Genomic DNA, 20722 nt, shown 5'->3' with positions numbered 1-20722 from the left:
AGAATTTTTGTAAATAAATTAAATATTAATAAGAATAAATAACAAAATACATTTAATAAATTCATATTTACCATATTAAGTTACTATAATAACATGTCCAATGTCTATCCAACATATTATATTCAGTCATAACAATTCTGCTTAAGTATACACACACAGTAATATAAGTATATATATATATATTGGTATACCTCATACCAGTGTATGTATTGAAATGTCACACTTATAATCATAATCATAACTATACACTGTGTAACGTGCCACGTACAATCAGTTGAATTGATGTCGAAAGGTTGTTTTGAAATAATGAAAACTCTCGAAATTATTCTAAGTGTTTTTATTTAAAAATTATTCTAAGTCCAATTAATTGAACTTCTGAAAAATATTCTATGTCCAAATGACAAAACTATTGATCTGGGTGACGTGAAGGTGCTCGTTCTAACTCTGGTGGATCACGTCTGAAATGTGCCTTTTCTGGGCCCCCTTATATATAATCCAGGGACTCCCGCGGTACCTTCAGGTCCCTGATGGTCAGTGCCACCTGCATCCGCTTCTTCCCACGCTTTGCGTCATCCGCGTGACAGTGTAAGTCAATTAGATATCTATATTATTCTATCGGGTGGTAATTGTATATCTATAATATTCTACCGGGTGACAAGCATACGTGCGATGATCTGTCTTTGACCCTGAACGATGCCGCCATATAATATAACTTGTTACAATGCAAATATTGTCGATGTGGCCAGCGTTCTCACGCCGCTCCGCCGCCGTTGACGATTGTTAATATATTAAGAAAATCTGTATTTGATCACCTGCGCACTTTTAGAACCTTTTAGTATCTTATTTGTTTTACCCTTATCGTATTTATAAAAGTGTTTGTTGCACCCCCAGTGTTTAGGTTATTGTTGGCTGTGAAATGTGGAATGTGGTAATTTATATATTGTAACTACCAGAGCACGTTGCAACTGTATAAACACTATAAACTCTTGTTTCTTATCCATATGTACAGTGTCAGTGTGTTGTATCTATTATAATAGTCCAATATATTAGGCAAAACATTAAAACAAATCAAATAGGTATCAATTGTACAATACAATATATAACAATATTTAATATAGGAAATAATAATATATATAATTTATTCAGAGAAATTGTTACAGTATACATTAAAACGTATTACACATTACATCATAGTCAATTTAAAGGACATGCATAATAAAATACTATAAGAAAAGTGTCATAAACATTTCCTACAGAAACTCTTAGGTATGATTAAGAATATTTGCAATTACAACTTTGACTTACCTAACTATACCTGTACCTAACTCTTTCAGGGGCTTTTATTAATGAAACATATCAATTTAAATGTATGTATGTGTGTGTGTGTGTGTGAATAAATATTATATTAAAAAATGAAGAGTATGCCATCATATATACCTGTAAAATTCCGTATAATTCGTGTGTAATAAAGCTTATATTAATTGTCTATTTAATATAACGTTTCCCAAAGCAACGTACACTTGAAAGTTGAAACCCTCATACCTATAGGTATTTACGTAAAATGGGTTGAAAATACAACAACATATTATAATATAACAAACAGCCGATAAAAAAAAAAAAAAAAAAAAAAAAAAAAAATCGAAAAAATAATAAAATCATCGAAAACCCGCGTAATAATCGAACCTAACCTAAGAAAAACGCGTTATCGAGACGGCGGAGTTGGAGAACCGTCTGTTTTCGCGATAACGACGGCGGCGGGCCATGGAAGAAAAAAAAGGCGACCGAGGCGCACTCTTTTCATAGTGAAACGAACTATTGTTCACGCTTTATTATATAAGATATAAAATAATATTTAACAAGTAATTTTTGGTTGTCAGTTTCTAAGTTTGTCACTTGCCACTTGTTATTTTCAATTTTGTTTGTTTACTATTAGGTACTATTACTATATTAGTACAATAATAATAGTAATTATGTCGTGGCAAAAAAAAAAATAGTTCAACGGTGTGGAAATATTTTAAGAAGGATACAAATAACCAAAATGAAGCGCAGTGCTTAATTTGTAAAAGTACTTACAAAAGGTCAAATGGAACATCGAATTTGATGGAACATTTAAAAAGAAAACATATGGGCATTTTAGACCGTGATAATATGCTTCTACAAAGCCAGGAACAGGGGAGCATTGACGAGCCAGGTTAATTATATGCAATTTAATTTATAGAAATAAATAAATATACTATTATACTAGCGTAGGACATTTCTTACTAAATTAATTTGTATATTTTACAGGAACGTCTATAGGATCCCAACATTCCCAACCACAAAGTACTTCGCCCAACCTACCGGTCAGTTATTTTAGTACCAACAACAATTGTAATGAGCCTACAATGGCAACAACTGAATCTGAGCCACCTTTAAAGAAACAAAAACAACTTGTATTGTCAAATAGGTAAAACTCAATTAATGTTACTACATTTTATTATGACTAATGGTATAAATGTGTATTTTATTAGTATAAATCTTAAATGAGTTTATTTTTTAGTTTACAGCGAGGACTTTTCCAACTGGTTTGGATACATCAACCTCTGGAAGGTTTCAGAAACATGAGTTATGTTGTTTAGTTAAATACAATTTTAGGTTAAGTATATAAATAGGGTAAAAGTATATTACAACAAAAAGTATCATATTTTAAATATTTTTATTTTGAAAAAATTATTAGCACCTAATTGCCAAATCAAATAACTGATATTTTAGTTATCAGAAAAAATATTAATTCAACTGGTTTGAATGATAGTTATTACTAGAGCAAGGATTTTCGTGCACTTAAAAATCATCATATTATATGCATTTAAAAATATGCAGTTAAATATTATGTCCTCAAAAAAATGTATAGCTCTAAAAATTATTTTATTATATTATTTTATTTTCATTAACTATTTAAATTTCATAATTTTATATCATCTCTCTATAAGTTTTACCTAAATTTGATATCATTTTATAAAAATCATATTATATTCATATTAATATCAACGTTTTAAACGATTTTTTTTTCTTTTTATAGTAATAGAATAATTTTTAAATATACAGTTAAGATAAGGTTGAGAACTACTGATCTAGTTATTACTTATAAAACATAAGCAATAGTATTTTCTACTTTCCATACTTATGACTAGATAATTTTTATTTATAATAATATGTTATAATTACATTTTTACATCTGAACTATTTATTACTTAATAAGTGTTGTTCTAGATTTGGAGCACCATCAGAATTGCAAATTAAAGTATTTTATGAAGCGATTGTTAGAATGATAGCTGAGGACTTGCAACCCTTATCCATTGTGGAAAATGAAGGCTTTAGAAATATGGTTAAACTATTGGACTCTAGGTAAATATAAATGAATAAAATATTTTGTATTTCAATTGTAATACAATTAAAGAAACCTTTCATAAGTAAAACATTAAATAGTTAGTAAAAACCATGAAGTAGATATGTACATACATTTTTTTTATTTAACTTATTTACTAAACATTATACATAATATACATAAACAGTCAAAAAATACAAAAAAAATTTTAATAAATAAAACAACAAAACAAATATAAAAAAAAAAAGCGGGCAAGTGAGTACCGCTCTGCTGTACATTAGGTGCCGTATGGATCATTATTATATATTATAGGAGTGTTAAATTTGAATCCAATGAATAGTTATCATTGTATACGAAAAACGATTCTGAACGAAGATGATTTGTCAGCCTAGGATATAATTTCTAGTGGTTGGTGAAAAAGGTGGTTTATGTTTTAATTTCCTGAATACAACAAAATTTAAGTTCTTTTATAACAATTGTAAGCTAAACTTATGAAAAACCTTGTGTTAAATTTTCAACTCTTAGCTACTTATACAAAAATTTTTATGAAATATACCTACAAAATAATTTGCAAGTATTCATAGTTTTGACGAATTTTGGTCAATACTTGAACTTCAAATGCTAATAAAAAAAAATTGTGCCTATATATTCTTATAATTTTTTAATCACTATAATAATAACTTATGAGGAACTTTGTATTAAATTTTCAAGTATTTTGATAGGGCCAAAAAGATTTTATCGACACATAAAAAAACAATTTTCAGAAAAATTGAAAATTTCAGTTGTCTATAAATAGCTCAAAAAAAGTCAAAGTATTTTGAAAATTAAATCAAGTAAATAAAATGCCAATCTAAATAACTGGTAAAATTTTCAAGTATCTACAACTTATACTTTTTGAATTATAACAAATATCAAAAATCGTTTGAGGCTAAACTGTTATTTAACGCGGTTTTTGTAAAAATTTAAATTTCAAACACTCATAAAAATTTTTTGTCTGAATCCGGTAGAGTTTTTTTTACAGATATTTGAAGAAAAATGTATGGAGAACCTTGTACCAAATTTTCAAAACTTAGTTATAAAAGAAAAAAATTTTATGGTTTTTCAACTTCAAAATTACTTGCAAATTTTCGCGTTTTCGACAGATTTCGTAAAAATTTGAACTAAAATCGCTTATAAAAAAAAATTGTGTCTAACGATTTTTAATTTTTTTTAGCTACATTAAAAACAACTCATAAGGAACCTTGTATTAAATTTTCAAATATTTTTTGGTCATCCAAAAATTTTTTATCGACACTTTAAAAAAAAATTTCTCAAAAAAATCGAAAATTTCAGTGGTCTATAAATAACTCAAAAAAAGTCAAAATTTTTTGAAAATTTAACTATATACAGATACCACTGACATTAACATTTGGTGAAAATTTCAAGTATTTTCAGTGATTAGTTTTTGAATTACAACCATAAAAAAAATCGATTTGGTCGAAAACTGGTTTTGCGTAAAAATTGCCGTTTTTCCGTCATTTTTTTTTTGTTTTTCTCGATTTTTTTGAAAACTGTTGGAAAATGTTAACTTTTTACCTCTATAATGCACCAAGGATATTCACTTTTACATCGGAAACCACCCCCATAGTTTGAAATTGGAGCATTATTTCGACTAGTTATGCTGTACACAGACACAAAAAAAAACACACATCATTGTAAAATCAATACATTCATCACTTCGTTCAGAATCTAAGATTACGACTAATTTCAGGTATCAAATTCCTAGCAGAAGGGCACTTGGACGAACTATAATACCTAGTATATATTCAAATGTTCGAAATAAGGTTCAGACTCTTTTAAATGATACCAGTTTTATAGCTCTTACTACTGATATTTGGACTTCAATTAACACCGATTCGTTTTTAACTATAACAGCTCATTTTTTTCCAAAAGGCCAAAGCCAACTGAAAATAGTTGTTCTTTGTACAAAAAAACTAGATCAGAGTCATACAGCAACTCATTTGGAAGAAATAATGACCAGTGAGTTAAATAGATGGGGAATATTAAATAAAGTAATGGCCATTGTTTCTGATAGTGGGGCTAATATCAAGTCGGCTATAAGATTAATGAACATACAACATATTCCTTGTACTGCTCAAAAACTTAATCTTGTAGTCCAAAAAGCCATATACCTCAACGAAGACGATTCAGTTGGAGATGAATCAAATGAACTCGATTCGGTGAAAATTAAATTAATTTTAAAGAAATGTCGTGTTATTGTGGGTTTTTTTAAACGAAGTGAAGTGGGGAATAGGATTTTGGCGGAAAAACAAAGGCAACTAGGATTCACTCAGCTCTTGAAACTCAAACAAGATGTTCGTACACGATGGAACAGCACACTAATAATGTTGGAAAGATTAGTAAAATTAAAAGAGCCCCTCACAGTGACAATGATATCAGTTAAAGGGCTCCTTCAAACCTTACACCTGAAGAATGGGTCATTATTGAAGATATAGTACCCCTATTGCGACCATTTAACAGCTTAACAATAGAGTTGTCTGCTGAACAGTATCCTACAATATCAAAAGTTGTACCATTATTACGAGGTAATTAATTATTTACTTTAAAAGTTAGATTTAATTTATACTGTATTCATTATTTTATATTTAGGATTGCAAACTTCATTAAATTCTAAAATTCCAAAAACATATCTTGGAAGATTTATAAAATCAAATTTAACATTACAAATAAATAGGCGTTTTGAAGGGATTGAAAAACAATCCCTAACTCCATATTTTTCTCGTGCCACTCTCTTAGACCCAAGATGCAAAAAAGCTGCTTTTGCAGTTGAGGAAAATGCTTCTGATGTCGAGAAAAGTATTGTTTCGGAAGTAGCAAGTATGACAAATAATACATTAGAAGATACTGGTAAATATTTAATTGATATGTAAATACTTAATAAATATAAGTGACCAATGACCATTACTGTTCTATTAAATTTTTCATTTACATCATACTTATTTTAATTTTAGAACGTGAAGTTTCTACAGACCAAATTGAGGAAGACTCTGAAAATCTTTGGAACTTTTTACAGAGTAGAGTTAATAACGTGCAGGGTCAAACAACATCAACTAGCAGTGCTATGAGTTTGATGAGACAATATTTAAACATGCCTTATCAAAATTTAAATTGTAATGTGGCCGAATGGTGGCTTAACCATAAATCTGTATTGCATCCTCTGAGCGAAATTGCATTAAAGTATACCATGATTCCAGCGACATCTGTTCCTTCCGAAAGAATCTTCTCCAAAACAGGACAAATAATGAGTGCTAGAAGAAATAGACTATTGCCAGATAATCTAGACACTCTAATTTTTTTACATAAAAATATGTAGTTTTTAATTTTTCTTTAAACTTTTAAAAATATAACTATCCATAAAATTATTAAAATAAAAGTTATAATTTAATAAAATATTTTAAATTGATATATTTTTTGTATTATTATTTTCAGATTTCCAACTGGTTTGGAGACATATCAACCAACTTATCCAACTGGTTTGGAGTTTAGAGAAATGTCAACCACCTTATCCAAGTATCCAACTGGTTTGGAGACACATTAACTGAATGTACTCTGGAGATATGCGTTATACAATTCAATTCAAAGAAACTTCATATCTTATTAAATCAAGGCTGGGCAAGTTAAATTAAGTTAAAAGTTACCTCTATTTTTTTTAACTTACGAAAGTTACAAGTTAATTAGAAAATAAAAGTAACTTAACTTTAACTTATTAACTCGTTAATGCCCAGCCTTGTATTAAATAACAAAATAGTTTATGAAATCATACTTTGTTTGATTATTAATCTGTTGTTTTTCAGGAAATTTAACAAAACAAGATAATAAAATAACAAGATATTAACAGTATACAAAACAAAATTACTATATTACATTATAAGTTATAACACAATTTCTTAAATAGAACAAAATAATAAATTAATAGTAAATAAACAAAATTATTATAGTATAGAAATGTTTTTGGTTTTTTAATTACCCTACCCCTTTTTGTTTTAGTCTCAGTATTATTGCTCACCATCCTCATTAATTGACTTAGGCCAACCACATTTAGAATATTCTAGGACTTTTCCTAGCACCTCATAATTTTGCATTTTTAGTATAATATGCGAAAAGCGAAATAGCAAAATGTCGGACTCGGAGGTACGAACTACAATGGTCTACACTCGACGAGAACGAAAACAGAAGAATGAAGAGCCAGATGAACTTACTGAAAGCTGGCTTATTGCCGAATTTTCTGATCCGATATATATTCTTTACTCTATGGTGTATCGATATTTTGTTATCCCTACACATTAGCACATTAGGTTAGTCGACTTAGGTTGTGTATCGATATGAGTAATATCGATACTTTCTTTTGATAATTTGCAAGTATCGATATTAGTCTGTCGATTCGATACGAGTAAAATTATCGATACAACGTCCTTACACCGATTATTCGAATAATTATTCGATAGTTTTGATTATTCGGTCATGCTAAATATTATTCGAATAATTATTCGAAAGTTTTAATTATTCGGTCATGCAAAATATTATTAGAATAATTATTCGATAGTCTATATAAATAATCGAATAATAATCGATAGGTAGTACAAATTATTCAGTACCGCCCATCACTACTAAATAGTAGTAGTAGGTAGAGGTCTAATACTTATCTAACAATATTACATATTTTATTAGTATAGATTGTGAACATTTAATTAAAAATAAATACTTACCAAGAGGTGATTATCAACAATTTATAACAATGTTCTTTTTCTGACAACCGAGGAACTGACACTCACGATGACTTGACGTATAATAATTAATAATCAAAGTATTATAATATAAAATAATATTTCAATAACTAATCATAATGTATATATTTAGAAATAATACTGAACACAATGCGGGTAATTTCATTATTTCGGGTCCTCGCGTTATATTTGTTATATTTGTGGATCTACGAGTATAATGGGTAAATATAATGTCAACAACAAGACAAAATTATAAATACTTGACCAGCTTTTTTTGTATCCCAAAACGTTATAATTTAAATTAAAATAATATGATATTATGAAGTTATTTATGTTACCACGTCATATAAATTTAAAATTATATCACGGGTGATATCATGTAATCTGAACTGTATCTTACTATCATTATCTGTTAGATAGACATAAATTCAAATATATTGATATCCAAAGAAATCGCACATATTCAAAAGATTTGCAAATAAATAAAAAAAATTACCGTTTATATCACTCTCCATTGAAAATGAATCGGATGATGTTGACATCTCAGACTGCACATCATCATCTATTTTAAATGTAATTATTGAATTATCAATTCATTAGGTGATATACAATTTAAATTAATTACCTTTTCTTTCTTTTTGTCCTGCAACTGTGGCAACATTTTTTACACTAGAAAAAGCAATGCTTCTCAAGGACTTGTTCTTAGGGTTTTTTTGCTTGGAAGTCATTGAAAATGCCTCGGATGATGTTGACATCTCAGACTGCACATCATCATCTATTTTAAATATAATTATTTAACTATAAATTCATTAGGTTATTATATTATAAATAAAATTAATTACCATTTATATCACTGTCCTCTACAACTATGGCATCGTTATTTTTTCTAGAAAAAGCAATGCTTCTCAAGGACTTGTTCTTAGGTTTTTTTTTGCTTGGAAGTCATTGAAAATGAATCGAATGATGTTGACATCCCAGACTGCACACTACCGTTATCTATTTTAGACATGGGTTTTGAAATATAAATTCAGTACAATTATTCTTTATTTATGTTTATACATGAAGGCCAATTACCATTTATTTTTTCTTCTGCAGCATTAAAAGGGGGTATATCTTTTAGATAATTTTTTAGCTCAACTCCATTTTGATTAATTGGGTCGTCTTCTTCTTGACTGCTATATTGGTCATCGACATTGCTGCTGTGAACTAATGTGTCTGAGAATGCCCTGTTCATTCTTCTAAGACCCTGATTGTAATTTCCTAAAATACCATATTGGAGATAAAACTATTAATGAGAAAATATGTGCTTATATCATACATAACCACCCTTGATTTTTAAGATTGCAGCACTATTACTGCTCCAAATCTTGTCCCCAGACAAAAAAAAAATCACTTCATAGTAAAATCAATACATTGATACAACTCCGTTCAGAATCTAAAATTAAAATCAAAATTTAATACTCAAGAACTTCTTTAATCACATTCACTTCATAACCTTTACACAAAGACCCATAAATAGATGAAACTTTGCTCATTTTATCTATTTTATGGTAATCTTTTTTTGTCGGATATTTGCAATACAATTTGCCTTCCACATAATAGGACCACGATATTGGTACTAGGTCAATATTTGTTTTACCATATTTGTTGTTTTCTATAAATTTAATTATGAAATGTGTTACATCTTTCTTATAATCCATATTTTTAATAATTTTTTGACAATTTGTCAGATCAATTAAAAATTATAAAACTGAAAACGTAAATTTAACATTTATATAACACAAAAATTTAATTAAAGAACAAAAAAATAAACAAATATTTAACAATATAAGGTATTAATATACATATATTGTAAAACATTATTGACTTAACACTAATTTTTAATAGAATAAGTAGTAATTTATAGCAAGTAACAAAAATAATTGTTGTAAAAGTAATGTTTATGAACTATGAAGAAAAGTAACAACAAAACTGCTTTGGCCATTTTCAAAAAAAGGCACATTTTTTTGTGTACATTTTCTAAAGGAATAATTTTTTTCCTTCTTGATAATTTACCCAATTTCATGATCCCAACTTCTGATGAATTACATGGATATGGTGGGGACAACACCAATACCAACTTCGGAGGGCTTCAACGACAAGGTAAATGCAATGTTTTTTATAAAATAAAAGAAGACCTGGGGAAATCTATAGAAGGTATTGGTTGTTCTGCCCATATTCTGCACAATACTATATCAAATGCTTCTGAATTATTATCAGTAGATATCGAAGTAATCGTTCTTAAAATATTTAATTATTTTTCAATAAACACGGTAAGGACGGAGAAACTGAAAGAATTCTGTTAATTTGTTGATATTAATCATCAGAATCTTTTGTCACACTCACGAACAAGATAGCTGTCATTAATGCCCGCGGTCGAAAGAATCTTGAAACTTTGAACGCCGCTTAAACATGTTTTTGACACTGAAGAAAAAGTACCTAAAATCATTTCAGATTTCTTTAAAAGTCCTATTAGTGAAATGTATTTCCTGTTTTTGCATTCCAACTTGAATTTGTTTGAAAAAACATAAAAAGTGTTGAAAAGAATAAAGTGTCAGTTATTGAAATTAGAAAAATATTATACGAAACACAAAACACATTAATTGAAAGAAAATCTAAAAATTTATTGACTTGCAAACTAAAATGAAAATGCAGAAACTTAAAAGTGAGAATCCTACACCTGAAACAACAATTTTAATTGCAAAATTTGAAGAAGAAACACTATTATTTTTTAACACAGCTTCAGAGTACCTGAAAAAAAGGTCTGATTAATTTTATAAGTATGAAGTGTTTGACTGGATGACGCTTTCTGAAATCCCAGAATGGGAAAAAATTGAAAACACTATTTTGTATCTCAATAATATTGGTGTGGAGATTTTGAGCGACAATCTCTTTGAGCAATATATTATCTTAAAACTTTTTAGAAGTTAAACTGCTTCCGAAGAATGGAAGTCGATCAATTTGGTGGAAGAGAAATGGATTTATTTTTTTAATGAAACTAAAAATCACGAAAGAAAATGCCAACTGTTGAAATTATGCAATTTTGCAATTCCTGCACACAATGTCACAGTGGAAAGAGTTTTTTCATTAATGTCGGCCCAGTGGACTGATGAACGAAATCGCCTGCTTCCAGAGACTATGGAGTCAATTTTACAGTGTCAAATTAATTACAACATGACTTGCCAAGGGTTCTACCAATATATTAAAGGGGAGAAAGAATTGTTGAAAAAAGCAAAATCTTCTGAAAAGTATAGCCATACAAGTACTTCTGCAATAAATTAAAAATATTGTTTTGTGTGTAACCTTAATAAATAAACAGATAATTTATCTAAAATGAAGAGCTCTATTTTTATTTCAAAATTGAGTATTTTTATACACTCTATCCTAGAATTCCTAAAACGTCCCGACGAGACTCTAGTCAAATATGGCAACCCTACTCATGAGGTCTATGAAAAGCAAAGGTGGATTAACTCACGGAAGAGGTATAACTGAGGGTACTATGACCAAATGGATTAACTGAATGACTACTATGATAGACATTTCACAGCAAATAGAAAACTGTTGTGGAGTTTCATTTGCTACAACTAAACAGCTTGTTGATGCTAGAACGTCACGGATATCTAGAGACACCATTCATGTAAACAAGTTTTTTGATTGGTTTAAATCTCATGATCCTTTTACCAAGTCAGAAAATGTGATGTCCATAAGTACTGGAGTGATAGGAGACAAAGAGATAAATTGCCATCTAGCATATGAAATAGTCATTGGATCAATGTCAAATGTAATTGGAAGTAATTTTGGACAAGTCAAGTTTCAGCGAAAAAATCGAGTGATGCCTCTACGAGGTTTTACTTCAAAAGTAAAAATTTACGATGAAGAGATTCCTGTTAGTCCTGATGTTATTTTTCGACGAATTTCATACATGAAAAAATCGGATGAAGAATTTAAAGAATATTTTGAATTTGAACTGGCTCCCTATTCGATGAAAAAGGAATGCGGAAGACTAAGAAATCAATTTTTTATGATTTGTTTAATCCTGTAACTGACTATAATTTTGAAAACGCTGTTTACGTAATAGATGGTGGTTTTCTTTTACATAGAGTTGTTTGGCAAATAAGAGAAACATTTTCTTCAATTTTAAATAAGTATGTCAATTATGTGAAACAATATTACAAAAATAGTGTCACTATTGTTTTCGATGGATATCCAGATGATGCTACTAAAAGTACCAAATCAGCAGAACGCTATCGAAGAACAATTCGTCATGAAGCTGCAAATGTACTTTTTAACGAGACAATGTGTGTAAGTATGTCTCAAGAGCAATTCCTTTCCAATGATGCCAACAAAAAACGTCTTATATTTTTTTTACAGGAAAAGCTTTAAAATGAAAATTTTATTGTGAAGCAAGCTATCGAGGATGCTGACACTTAAATTGTTCGTAGTGCTATTGAGATCGCAAATAGTGCAGAGTGTGTTGTTATGGTTGGCGAAGACACTGATCTTTTGGTTCTACTGACAGCTTTATCGCCTTCATCTTGTACAAACATTTATTTTTTGAAACCAGGAAAAGGAAAATTGGACCATTTGTGTTATAATGCTAACAACTTAAAATATTCAAAACATGTTAAAGATAATATATTGTTTCTCCATGCTTTCAGTGGATGTGACACAACTTCAGCATTTTTTAGAAAAAGAAAAATACAATTCGTGAAATTGTTAGATGAAAAAAACGAATTGCAAGATATTGTTTCCATTTTCTCAGATGACAACGCTAATGCAAATGATATTGTTGATGCTGGTCAACTTTTTATTAATACGCTGTATGCAGATAAGTGTATCGAAATGTCGTCATTGGATAAATTACGATATCAGATTTTCGCAAAATCTTTAATGAAAAAGAGTTTCAATCTTGCTTCTTTACCTCCTACTCAAGCAGCTACTCGTCAGCATTCTTAACGTACATATCACCAAATTCAAATGTGGATTGGAAATGAAAAAAATCCCCTAGATTGGGGTTGGAAGAATACAAAATACGGTCTTGTTCCAATTAACACAAACAAAGATCCGGCTCCACAATCAGTATTGAAAAAAGTTTCGTGTAAATATGCGAAAGGATGCAGAGGATCATGTAGTTGCCGAAAACTAGGAATGACTTGTTCAAATATTTGTTTTAATCGTCGAGGACAATCGTGTACTAACTGTTTAAAAGACGATCAAGAAGACTATTTCAAAACTGATGAACATTTTGAAAAAATGATTGGAAATTACTGTGAAACAGATGGAGAACATGAAGAAAACGACAATAAAGAAGATCAATTAGAAGGCAACAAGACGAAAATGATGATGAGGAAGACCAGATAGAAAAAAGGGACCAAGAAGATATTTATGGGTTTTCAACATCAAAAATATTGAAAACAAACTAATGCAGTGTGTATAAATTATCATATATTTTTATTTCTGTATATTTCAAAAAATGTAACTGTATTTTATATTTAAATTATTTTATTCTAGAAAGAAGTAGATCAGAGAGAGCAGTCAAATAGGAAAACATGGGTCATAACATAAACAATAAATTCAATTGGTTTCAAATAAATTATTTAAAATAATATAACACTTGTATATATAATATATAGGTCCGTTACCCCAGTACCACCTAAGTATAAATACAGGTCAAAAAAATTCCATCAATTGTTATTTTATTTGTACACATTTGTAATAATAATTTAAACATTAGTACACCTCCCCAAACTCGGGAAAATCCGTTTTCCCGTGGCGGTACTGGCGTAACGTTACCCCGGTACCGCCATCGGCTTGTATTGCACCTACCCACTCCAAATTTGTACCAACGATTGTTATTTTATTTGTACACGTTTATAATAATAATTTAAACATTTGTACACCTCCCCAAACTCGGGAAAATCCGTTTTCCCGTGGCGGTACTGGCGTATTGGAGTAGGTAACTGATAATCCAATACCACGCTTATCATACTAGTCGTTTTCTCCACTACAATATGGTACCAAAAACGCTAAAAAAATCAATTTTATAAAGATTAAGGGTACGAGAAAAATATTTTTACAGTGATATCTATATATTAATAGTTATTCAATTCATTTGTACACATTTATATATGAGGAATATATTATATAATAACATTACACTTATTTTATTCAATTTCTGTTGATATTTTTTTTTTTTGTAAATTGTTGTATGATAATCATAAAAATTGGTTGGAAAAAACAAAGTTAAATCGTAAGCATCAAATTGTATAAATTACAAATTCTACATCGTTTGCTTGTTTAGTTTTTTGAATCGTTGATTTGGTATCGTCATAAGTTTCCCATTTCCCGTTGCCTCGGAAAGCGCTGGTAGTATAGTGACCTGTGGCTGAACCAAGCCCCCGACGTTCACCACCATGAAAATGAATCACGCCTCGTAGGTAATACATTTCCGAAGAAGCTGTTAAGTTTTTCTCTATTTCCGATAGTTTTGTATGGTTTGGTTTGGCAAAGTTTTGTCTCACCAATGTCACGGAAGATTTCTCAATGTCAGCCACACTGGTTGATGCTTCTAAATCTAAAGAAAAATGCATTATATTATGTAATGTTGCACGACGCCACGACATGACAAAAAAAAAAATAGATCATACATTCGTATAGTATTTTATATTTACCTTCAGGCAGTGAAATCAGCTCAACCAAAATATGTGTAGTAGGGCGAATTGAAGAAATCCTTTGATGTCCACAGTACACACATTTCTCTTCAGATTCTTTGAGATATTCGTTCAATTCTACTTGGATAGAAAACTCGTCATTAAATTTATTCAACGACATCATAGTAGAAGTTGTCTCAAGATTTTTGACAGAACAAAAATTATTTTGGCATCTGCTGTTTCTGATAAATGATGGCATGTCTGCCATTAATTTACTGGCCGTCGATGCTGCTGTGTCAGTCATATCAATACATTTTAGCCCACCAACTAGATATTTTACTTTATCGCCAAAAAACTGCAAAACTAGTAATAATCGTTCATAGTAAATATCCTTAAAATCATTTTGTGAAATCATCTTTAATATTAACTTTGCAGTTGTATTAGATGATGACTTATTGATAATGATATTTTTGAATTTTAAACTATCGGCAGCTGATGATGCTAAAATTGATAACATAGAATCTACCGAACAAGTGTTACTTAATACCGTTTTTCCTACTCCGGGAACCATAATAGCCCTGTTATTAAAACTATTTCCATTCTTTAATAAAAATATTGGAGTGATTGAACCTTTTTTATTAAAATCGACACACTCGAAACCTGTCTGTGATACAAGGTATGAATGTGAAGATCTCTTTTTTTTTGATAACTGTTTTTTTTTCCATACTTCTGTTGCATTATTTTCCATCTTTTCCGACTTTTTTCTATCACAATCCTTACATATTCTTTTCTGTCCATAATCTTCATTACCATCTGGTATTGCAACTGAACATCCGAAAATAGGAAGGGATTTTTTACAAAACATGCATTTGTATAATTCTGTAGGATATTCTTTATTCGTATAATCACTACATGTTTGATTTTCGTTCAATAATATGTCTTGTACAATTGGCTTCTTATAATTTTTATTTTTGTTTATTTTTTCAATATTTCTACTTTCATCGATTTCAATATCAGATGCATTTATATTTTTAGAGATCACTAAGATTTCATCTTGAAACTCATCATTTATTTCTCTTTCTATAGTTCTTTGAATGTCTTGAAGTATATTATCATCATAATGTACAAATACTAGGCTATCATTGGTTTTTTGAACAGGGTCAGGTTCATTTTCAAATGAAATACTGTCTTCTCGAGTGTCACATTGTAATGATGTATGATCATCTATAGAATACTGATCAATCATTACCTCTTGTTCTGTGGGTAAAATATGTTGAACACGATTATTTTCATATACAATAGTTGACTTATCTAGAATAACTGGATTATGAACTGATTCATTTTCAGTTGAAATACCATCTTCCCAATCTTGATTATCCCCTTGTATCAACAAATGGTCACCTTTATAATACATTAATAATTTTTCCAAGAACAAGTCAATCCTTAAGGGTAAAGATTCATTTTTAAAAAGTCTATTCTTCAATTGATTGAAGTTTCCTTCTATTCTACTACTAGAAGCAGTCTCTGTTCCATATCCAAAATTATCCCTCATAATTCCAGACCAACATGGGAAGAATTTCATGGTATTAACTATACACTTCTCTAAGCTGGGAAGAAACTGTGCATTATCAAACTGACCAATTATATCTTGAGTATTTTCTCTGGCTTTGTCTGCTATTGCTTGAGCCCATTGCTTAAAGGAATCCAATGAAGTAGAAGCTGTGTAATTATCATCACCATATCCATCATCATTTGTTTGGCGGTATTCAGTATCTATCTGTTCTACAAATTCCAAATAGTGTTTTTTATTTGAAATGAGTTTTGAAAGGAACTTCTTTTTTTCAGCACATGGAGTATTGGCAACTGAATTACAAGCTTCTGACAAAATTGGGCCATCAAATGTGCTTAAAATTATCGTAAAAATCGCTTCTAATATTTTTTCGGCTTCATAAATACATGTGCAAAAAATAAGGAGTCCCATCCCCCTTATAATTAACTCTTTAGTTCTAACAAATTTGGAGTCTTTAACTTCTTTCCATTGTGAAATAAGATGTACAAAGTGATTGACATCGTTTCTTATGAAGCAGGTCGGAAGCTCTTCTTCTTTTTTTAATACAACAATTGAATAACAAACTTGAAGGTACTGCTCGAGGGATTTATACTGAGTGAAGGTTTGAGTTAAAGCTGACATTAAAGCAAGTGATTGTCACATATAACGACCTTTGGGGATTTAAATCCACAACGTAGCCATCTGTTAAGCCATGTACTTATAGACAAGGTGTCATGGCGTTCGGAGAGCATGGACATAACAGTAAAGGTATGTTGATCGATACTCATTACACCTTCATATAAAAAAATTGGACCACTACGTATATTTTCATTTCTTTTAATTTTTCTTACACAACCACCTGTGGCATCGAATGAAATCGTAATGATCTTTTCTTTTCTAGAATAATCCTTGTAAATTTGAAGCTGTAAGTTACTCCAAAAATAAACAAACGTTTTATCATAACCAATGTCATGAATTGTGTTTAGAAAATCTTTCAGATATTTCATTTTATTCAAGGCAACTATTGGATCTGAATCAAGTCTATTACTAACCAATGCTCTGTGTTTTGCTACACGTAATGCTCCTAAGTTGGGTATTTGGGCAGGGATAGCATCACCTAAAATATATTATTGTTTCAATACAACTAATTTTAATTCAGGTTTTTGAAATATTATTAATATTGGTCAGCATAATTAAAATTCAAGGAATACAAGCAACACATTTTAATGGGCTTTGAGATGTTATGAGTTTTTATGAGTTGATGGCAACTTTAGATACTGAACAAATAAACAATGTATTATGTAATATGTACGTACATGACGTCTATAAACATGACCCACTCAATTTATATGATACGATCCAAATCAATACCAAAAGTTAACTAATAGTTAGCAAATATTAGCAAATTTATTGCAGAAGTTAGCAAATAATTTTTGTAGAAACTTCAATTTTTTTAGGTGGGGAAAGTTCTGGTATGCTGTAACCCTTTTTCCAAACGTTCCAGAACAAGCAACGGTAGTTAGAAAATATTAAGTAAATACAAGTAAATCTGTTTTGGAAATTGGCAAATTCTTTTATTCAAAAATTTTTTATGTCACCTATAAGACTTTGGTGAAGTTGGCCCTCCAATTTTCACATAGAAACTTCAATCTAGTGCCAATATTTAACAACCTTTTAGCAAAAAGCGTTGAAAATTTGCAACCTATTACCTCATAACCAACATCGGCATAATAAAACTGAAAATAAAATAAAACTTCACGCAGCCTCCCGACTTCGTCGGATCAACCTCAAACCATTTTCATAAAGAAGCAACTAGTTTGCAGCTGTAGGTATCCTCCGTTCATAAAATTGCAACCTCGCAACCCACTTTGAGCTTTCGACTTCAAACCCAGCACCAATAGTTTAAGAATTATAACTTCCACATAGATGATTTTCTAACGTCTGCAATAAATTTGGTAATATTTGCTAACTTTTGGTATTGGTTTGGATCGTATCATATAAAGTGGGTAATATTCATCGACGTACTTACATGATCTAAAAATACTAGTTTATCAATATGATTCTGGAAAATGGCTATTTAGAAACCCTAACAAATATAAAGATTATAATAAGGACAATAATAAATATAATAAATTACCTTCTGTCATAAGTACAGCAGCTTCTTCTCGAACAAATACAGAAGGATCAATTTTTTTATTCACCATTTCATTGACAACTCTTTCTTTTCGTGATCCAATTAATCTCCGTTTATGGCAATGTATCTTACGGAAATCTCCATGAAAACTGCACTTCAATACAACCCTAATTTCGAATACAATATGAAAAGATTATAATTGTTTGGTGTTTCACATTTATTTACAAGTAATAAAGAAATCATCGCATCATTCCAATAGTACTAACTTAAAATATGTACTGACCTTGCATTCATTGCTGGAATTTCATCAATTGTTCAGTAGAACATGGAGTGACAGTCCGAACATTTTCCATTCACATTTACAAAGGTCATTCCATAGAAGCTCACGTAAGGTTTAGTGAATGATAAGCAACAAGGCAGCCGAGTGTGTAAAAAAAAGTGGTCTTGGATAACATTACTCCATTCGTACGGGGTTAGCATTGTATATGTTCTTGGGCCTCTTTTTTTTTCATTGTAAACCTTTTCTCTGGGTTTGATTAATTCCCATTCTTCTACTGAGAACGTTATATCAAATGTTATTTTTTCCTTCGGTGAACTACAATCACTTTCATCACTTGAAGGGTCGTCTTGTATATTAGGCCTATACATTTGTATCGGTATAAAAAATTATTATGAAATGCGCTTCATTTTTCTTAATAAGGAAGGTAATTTTACTTTAAAGTTGATTCTGAACTAGTATTATAGTGGCCATCAGTTTTGGTAGATTTGGATGATGGTACCAAACCTAAGATTTCCAGTAATTTTCCTCCATCGCGGCATACTCGCATACGCACTGATCCAGGCGTTACTTTATCAATAAGATCCACACTGAGATTATCCGCAATTTTCTTCCAAACGTCTGCATTTATACCTGCTGTTTCTGAATTAAGTAATAATAAAATAAAATAGGATTATTAGAATTTATACTAAAGGTTAGCTGTGATGTTGCTAGAAGGTGACTATTAGTTTGATGTGGAATTAACATAAATATTAAGTATAGGTATTCTAAGTTGGACTTTATATATACATTTTTGGTAAATTAGTGTACTTACTTTGACTACTTTGGCAAATAATTTCATCCTTGTATTTAATTATCTCGCTATCAATTATTGAACCTTTCACCTTTGGTTTTCTTCCCATCTTGATCTAGGCTCTAGATTGGGTATATTTTATGAAAACAAATGTCCAACAAAATTGTTGGAAAGGTTTAATTTAAGTATGTTACATGAGTGACGCTAAGTTCACAAACGTGTAGAAAACTTCTATTTTTCATTATTTACAATTATTTAAAAAAAAAAACATATAATATATTATTATACATTGTATTACATATAATAGTATACCGTAATTACAAATTCAGTTTGAATGTATTTTGTTTATAATAAATTTAATTGTATAGAAAAAATTATGTGAAGTCAGCCCCAAAATGGAAATAAAGTTCAGCTCAAAATACCACAATAACTGTAAAACTTCAAAAGTAAGCGGCCACTTCACTTGCAAATTCTCAAAACAGACTTGCAAATACTTGCAAATTAAAATATTGTTTGATACCATTTTCAAAGTTTTAGAATAATATAGGTGGGCTAACTTCGTAACTATTTTGAAACAAGTATTTTATTTTTCAATTAGGACGAATTTGCACAAGGCATGGTTAATCAATTTTTCCAAAAACATTGCATGTACCTAGTTATCATAATTCATAATACCTTATATTACCATAGATATACCTGGTATACTAAAGCCATGATTATTTCTACGCTATTTTGTAAACATTTAAAATTCAAATGCACTTAAAATTTTTCCTATAATGATGCTTCGAGTTTTCTCTATAGCTACTTGAAGGAAAACTTACGTAAAACTTAGTGTTGTATTTATAATCCTTAGTTATAAGCACAAATTTTTTTATGATTTTTCAACTTCAAAATTACTTGCAAATTTTCGCAATTTCAACATATTTCGTAAAAATTTGAACTTTAAGTATTTATAAAAAAAAATTGTGACTGACGATTTCGGATTTTTTTTTCACTTTAAGAACAACTTATAAGAAACCTTGTATTAAATGTTCAAGATTTTCTGGTCAGCCAAAAAATCTTTATCGTTATTTAAAAAAAAAAATACTACTTAGACAAATTGAAAATTTCAATTGTCTATAAATAGTTTAAA

The 20722-nt window shown here is 29.8% G+C and overlaps 3 protein-coding genes across 3 annotated transcripts; 2 read left to right on the top strand and 1 right to left on the bottom strand.

Moving 5' to 3' along the window:
• The first annotated feature begins 1838 nt into the window (after positions 1-1838).
• Positions 1839-2889, top strand: LOC126549984 (uncharacterized). Its single transcript, XM_050200638.1, has 3 exons — positions 1839-2191; positions 2287-2446; positions 2540-2889. The coding sequence occupies exons 1-3, from the start codon at positions 2101-2103 to the stop codon at positions 2616-2618; spliced, it is 330 nt and encodes a 109-aa protein (XP_050056595.1). The 5' UTR covers positions 1839-2100; the 3' UTR covers positions 2619-2889.
• Positions 2890-5376: 2487 nt separating this feature from the next.
• Positions 5377-7618, top strand: LOC126549786 (E3 SUMO-protein ligase ZBED1-like). Its single transcript, XM_050200159.1, has 4 exons — positions 5377-5750; positions 5810-5949; positions 6014-6271; positions 6376-7618. The coding sequence occupies exons 1-4, from the start codon at positions 5377-5379 to the stop codon at positions 6735-6737; spliced, it is 1134 nt and encodes a 377-aa protein (XP_050056116.1). The 3' UTR covers positions 6738-7618.
• On the bottom strand, positions 6887-9848 carry LOC126549785 (uncharacterized). The gene is made up of 5 exons (XM_050200158.1): positions 9617-9848; positions 9223-9411; positions 8774-8923; positions 8645-8710; positions 6887-6942 (listed from the first exon to the last, which is right to left on the bottom strand). The coding sequence occupies exons 1-5, from the start codon at positions 9846-9848 to the stop codon at positions 6887-6889; spliced, it is 693 nt and encodes a 230-aa protein (XP_050056115.1).
• Between the last annotated feature and the right edge of the window lie 10874 nt (positions 9849-20722).

This window comes from Aphis gossypii, chromosome 2 (assembly GCF_020184175.1).
Source record: "Aphis gossypii isolate Hap1 chromosome 2, ASM2018417v2, whole genome shotgun sequence".
Lineage (NCBI taxonomy): Eukaryota > Metazoa > Arthropoda > Insecta > Hemiptera > Aphididae > Aphis > Aphis gossypii.
The sequence above is the reverse complement of the archived record's forward strand: the minus strand, read 5'-3'. Positions and strand labels throughout refer to the sequence as shown.